A 5,909-nucleotide genomic window follows, 5' to 3' on the forward strand; every position below is an offset into this window, starting at 1 on the left:
GTCGGCCATTTCTTTGAAGGTTTCAATCGAACGCGCAAGCAGTTGTGAATACCATGTTAACGCTCTCCCGTGAGGGTCTCGCCGAATATTTTTAGCAAAATGGAGGATACTTGTTCCTTGGCGAGATCATTGCCTTTCACGGCGGTGAGTAGTGAGTCACATGGTCTTCGAGGTCAGTCGTGCCATCATATATTTTCAGATAGGGCATCATCACTATACGGCTGCTCGACGAACCGACCGGCATCTCTCTTTGGCAAGAGCTTAGGGACGCCCAGTATCTTATTGACCCTTTCTTGGTGTTCTATGATTTGGTCCAGAAGTGCTTTGTTCTCATTCTTCATTTCCTCTATCTTCTTCAGAATGGCTGCGAGAGTGTCGTCACCTGCACTACTGACAACATTGTGAGTAATACTTGCTGTTGAAGGATGAGGAAATTGATCGTGCTGCTCGTCCGCTGGTGGTATAATGCAAGTCCTCACGTTTTCTGTAGCCGTGTCCCGAACGGGCTAATGGAGGACGCTGGTTAGCGTGTTAGTTAGCCAAGCCTCAAGGAGCTTTTTAATGCTAGTGGCGTCTCCTCCACCACGGATGTGGAGGCTCCTTTACCGGGAGATTTTGTGATGCTATAGTGAGGAGGGGGTGACCCATATCGCCCGGGGGAGGCATTGGGCATAGCGTCCTCGTCCACTGCTTCAGAGCTTTCATTAATGATGTTCATGAGGTTGGTTGGGAGGTCACTCATTATCCTAGTTCTTTCTTCTCTGTTATCTGCCATATTAGATTTGTGCCTACGAAGAAAGGGGATCTTGTTCTTGCTTTCTCCCTTTTTCTTTACCTTAGCGATCCGTGTTAGTTATAGATCTAGAGGAAACTAAATATTTAACTAGGAAATCATCACAGACGACGCCAAATTGTTTGACCAAAAAGTATAATTTTCGGTCAAAACTATTGTATTTATATAATGATGGGTTAAACCTAGTTAATGATAATATCTCTAAATGCGGATCCTAAAAGTGTGGATAATGTAGGACAGATCTAGTGGGAAATTGGAAATAACATGCATTAAATATTCCAAAAAGTATGAGCAATAATAGAGGAATAACTAGCAATAAATAGCGATAAATGACATTTAAGTAAATAAGAGGAGTGATTCACCCATTAAAGAATGAACTGGATGATTGTTCCTCTTGACAATGATGAGTGACAGATAAATCCTAGAATGTTCAAACTATTCTCGGGTCTGATGGAAAAGCATGGAATAATATGAACAAGAATCTTGATGAAAATATAATGTTTGTATCTTTGCTAGAGCGAGAGAATCTTTTTTCTGAAATATGTTCTTATCAGGTTAATATTACATAACTCCTTTTTACTATCTTTTTTCCTCTTTATATGGGACATATCCCTAATAAACCCTAATAGTACATGTGCAGAGAACATTCAATTTATCTTTCCGCGGACCTCATCCTCGACCATTATAAGCATCCCGACCACGAGCTTCGCCATTTCCTGATCGACCTCGACTGATTTTTCCTCAATATTTTCTTGCCCTAAATGTTTCGTAGTAGATTTCGACCTATACCGTCTTCCATTCCTAGAGTTCATGGAGTTTGAAATGTGCAGTTCGAAGTTCAAAATCCAGCAAAAAATTCATAGAGTCAAACTTTCACAATCTCACAACATCTTTCCTCGCGGCGCTTCCACAAATAAAATGGAATTAAAGCTACAATCAGAAGCATTGATATAATCGCTACAAGTATATCCTCCATATTCTTTTACATTACCTGTTACATTTATTGATAGAAACTAAGGGTCCACCAAAATATATAGAAAACCAGGTTCTCTATTAGTTCCCACAGAACACACACACACAGAGCAGTTAGTAAATAACACAATAGAGTTTTACGTGGAAAACTCCCAGCTCACGGGATTAAAAACCACGACCTACACTCGTAGGATTTCAACTTCACTACTGAGCAAACTTCAAATTACAAACTATTGTAACCTGGGAATTAACCTCTTAATCCCTCACTAACTTGTAATAACTCTATTACAAGACCCTTTGTAATAACTCTATTACAAAGCTTACAACTCAACTAACTCTAGCCAAGACACAAACACAAGGTTTTTGGTTTTACAAAAGGTTTCCTACACAATGCTTCTAACTAAGCCAAGTAGGAATTACAAGTAAATTACTTTAACAAAGGTACAACATAACTAAGGACATATAATGATTCAATACAGGAAACAAGTCCTTCGTTATGTTGTTCTTTGTTCTTGACGCCTTGAATGTCACTTGCAAGTTGGCAACACACTTGAGAGGAAGCTTGATGAATTCTGGAATGTGCAAGTGTAATGTTTTTCCTTTGCTTCATGTTAATATTACATAAGTGACATCACTCGAATGATGTAAGCATGTTTGGTACAAGGGCATTCCCCATAAAGTGACTGGTGCATTATATGCACTGTTGCGTGTGTGCTGAGGCAAAGTTGCAGCCACTTTACAGTTGTGGGGAGTTGACTGGTACAGTCAGCAAGGGAACTAATGTTTATCTATTCCCTATATTATTTCTTTGACTCTGAGTGTTGGAACATGTCCCAGACTTGAGACTTGTTGATCTTGAGCACTTTGAGGATGTGGAGCAGGTTCCCCATCTGGTTCTTAACATTAAGTTTGTTAGATCATCAAAATATAACAGAACACATAACTTATCAATTTTCCTCTTTTTGATGATGACAAACTTGTAATTGAAATTTCCCTTGAGAAACAGAGTACCATAAATAGCACCAAATCATTTTTCGCATTCCCCCTAAACCTGTTCCCCCCTTTGTTACTTTTCCCTCTTTTGGCATCATAAAAAGATTAGTAACAAATAATGAGCAAAAAGAAGTCTAGCAAGCTTAACTCATGCCACATGTGTGCACACAAACATGACTAAAGACAGAGCAGAAGAGCAAAGGATGCATAGCAAAAGGACGGGATATTCATTAACTTTGGAAATAAACAGGGAGCAGTGCCATTTGTTACACAATCATCTACAAAATAAAAACAACAAAAAAAATACTAGCCACTAAATATATTTTCACAATAGAGACCAAAACAGAGGACATACAACTTGAACTTGACACTAGAAAGGGAACGATTTTAAGGAGCACTGGAAGGGGGAGGTAGAGATGATGAGGAAAGACTTCTAAGAAGTATATCCGTTGGAGCATTTGCGGACCCTTGATGAGTGAGTAACCTCTCCTTCAAGTCCTCAACCTGTTTCCTGAAATTAACATTCTCCTTGGTTAGACGGGAAACCTCTGCGGCTTGTGTGTTGCTGGAACCAGGTGCCTCCTGGGCCTGACTAAGCTGTCCCTCAAGAATAACATTTCGTGCCTTCAACTTCCTTATCTCTTCATTGGCAATGTTTTGAGCTTTAATCAGTTGAGAGATAGTGGAATTACTACTAACCACTTATTTCTTATCGATGCACTCACACTCTTCTAAAGTGGTCTTGGAGAATGTCTGCTTGCGAGTACCCACTGTAGCCTTTTCCAAAGGGACTTTGAAGAAATCAAATGCTTTGGTGAGAAAAAACCCGCAGGGCAGCCCATGATTACCATCCTTGAAATCTGCCACTTTCTTCATGTGCTCAATCTTGATACCCGACAGATTGATAGTGAAGTATGCATCCAGTGCTTCCATGAGGAATATGTCTGCTCGTGACGTAATGGAATACCTTTTTGCATGAGGGAGCAAAACCTTGTTCACCATCTCGAATAACAGTTGGTACATTGGAAGGAGGGCCATCTTGTATACCTGTTCCCCCTGCTGTAATGCATCATCCTTCAAAATGGCATTTCTGAATTTTGAAGAACAAGTCTCCTCAATGGAGGATATTCCGTGAGTAGGCACTCCCAAGATGGTTCCCAACATAACCTCATCCATCACAAAGTCAACAACATTCACCTTCATGCAGATGTTGTCATGCTCGATTGTGAAAAAGTCATCATAGAAACTGCACACCTCTGCCTCATACACCTTAGGACTCTCATTTGTGAACAGATGTGTCCACTGTTGAAAGTCATAGATTTCAACCAGTTGGCGCATTCCTGCCATGTCAAGAATGTCAGGGGTAAATGCTCTTCCCCACAGCACCTTCTAGTTTCTCAGATTTTCCCTTCCTTCATTCTTGGCACCCACCTTGGTCTTCTTGGAGGAACCAGGTTCCTCATTGGCACCAGCCTTCAGTTTCACTCATTTTCTCACACTTTTCTCTTTCTTTGTAGATTTCTCATACACCTTCTCAGAAACTTTCTCACCAGACTCCTCAGCCACTTTCTCGCCAGACTCTCCCACTTCAACATTGCTAATCTCTATCACTCTCACAGATGACTCGTTCCCAGACTTTGGAACAGTAGGTTTCTTATAGGACTTACGAATACAGTAGGTTTCTTATAGGACTTACGAATTAAAGGACTGGGTTCCTCCTCCACCTCGTCATCAACATCAACAACAAGTGTTGTAGGCACTACCTCTTCATGTACTAACTTTCCACCCTTCACCAACCTTATCCTCTTCTTTTCTTTCTTACTTTTCTTCAGAGCTGACTCGAGAGCTTCCTTCTTTTATAGCCTAGTAGTAGGTCTTTTAGGAGTGGGCGTTTTGGGAGTTGCCCTTCTACTCCTAGAACTTTTAAAGCTTTCAAGAGCCACATTGTCATAGTATTCTTCACTACCCCATTCTCTTCCTCAGACATAGATCTCATCTCAAGAGCGACAATGGTAAATGGCTCATCATAGAAATGAGGAGAAGGAGCGGGATCAGTACTGACCTGGGGTTCTTTTGAAGAACAAGGGGTTTCATCCCAAGTAGGAGCAGAGGGCTCCTCTTGGTTGGAGGGATCAGGTCCCTCATGTGGTTCCCCAATAGTACTTTCAGGTGCCAGATTTTCGACAGGCACTAGTTCCCTACCCTATTCCTGTAGACTATCACCTTCCCCTCGAGACCTATTGGTTTCAGACAAACCTTCATAACTACCAACCAAACATCCCTCAGCAGCTATTGACAACATATTCTCTATGGCCTCTTGTTCTTTTCACCCCAAAGTAAACTCAGAAGGCACATGAGGAGTATTACCTATAGGATTTGCAACATTCAAATCGAGACCTGGGGTTGTCATTGCCGATTCATCACTAGTACGAACCACAGCTTGTTGTTCAGAACTCTCTTCCAAACGCAGACTGGAAACTTCCTGATTTTCTTCTTCCTCTACTGTTTCTCCCTCAGCCATTTTTTCCGGCGAGGCAAAGGGAGAGGTTGTAGCCACAAACCTCTTGCGATTCGAAGTTTTGCGACTCTGATGAGAACCAGAACTTGATTGGGTTGGAGAAGAGGCAGTGTGTGGTTGAGAATCTTGCTTAGGGTTTGGACTGGGTGGCGTAGGGTACTTAGACTCTGTCACTGGTGCTTCAAGAGATGAAGATACAGTGGGGACGATACTGGGGACATTTGATGCTTCGAGATTCTCAGACATTATGGAGTGTAGTGAGAGTTTATGAAAGAAGAGAGTGTTTGGTTTTTGAGAGAAAAGAGAAATTTTGGTTTTTGATATGAACAGTTGTGAGAGTGACAGAATTTGAGTTTATTTAAAGGGGGTGAGGGACCTGTTAGGAACGAGTATTGATTTTCTGGGTAGATGGGTCGTTTTGTAACGGGTAGGACGCTTGGGTTCTAAAAAGGGGGAAAAAGGAGAAACTGACATTTTAATGACGTGGCACATTTTTTAGCGGTTAAAAAAGTTGTGCATGAGAGTACAAAGGAAATACTAACCTGTGTCAAAGGAACCAGGTTCCCTGACAGATTTTGTAAATGGGAGTCTCATTCTTTTACCAAAGTGCAATACCATTAGCTCCTTGTTTGC

At 41.3% G+C, this 5,909-nt stretch overlaps 1 protein-coding gene across 1 annotated transcript; it reads right to left on the minus strand.

The window, feature by feature from the left end:
• Positions 1–4,243: 4,243 nt before the first annotated feature.
• On the minus strand, positions 4,244–5,522 carry LOC138904494 (uncharacterized). Its single transcript, XM_070192992.1, has 3 exons — positions 5,089–5,522; positions 4,725–4,920; positions 4,244–4,393 (listed from the first exon to the last, which is right to left on the minus strand). Exons 1-3 carry the CDS (start codon positions 5,520–5,522, stop codon positions 4,244–4,246), a joined length of 780 nt encoding a protein of 259 aa, XP_070049093.1.
• Between the last annotated feature and the right edge of the window lie 387 nt (positions 5,523–5,909).

Source organism: Nicotiana tomentosiformis, chromosome 2 (genome assembly GCF_000390325.3).
Source record: "Nicotiana tomentosiformis chromosome 2, ASM39032v3, whole genome shotgun sequence".
Classification (NCBI taxonomy): domain Eukaryota; kingdom Viridiplantae; phylum Streptophyta; class Magnoliopsida; order Solanales; family Solanaceae; genus Nicotiana; species Nicotiana tomentosiformis.

Coding starts and splice junctions, on each gene's coding strand:
- LOC138904494 (XM_070192992.1), bottom strand. CDS start 5,522: ATGTCTGAGAATCTCGAAGCATCAAATGTCCCCAGTATCGTCCCCACT. Junction 4,921..5,088: donor CCTTCTGAGTTTACTTTGGG/GTGAAAAGAACA, acceptor GGCACCTGAAAG/TACTATTGGGGAACCACATG. Junction 4,394..4,724: donor TGTCTGAGGAAGAGAATGGG/GTAGTGAAGAAT, acceptor ACTGTTCCAAAG/TCTGGGAACGAGTCATCTGT.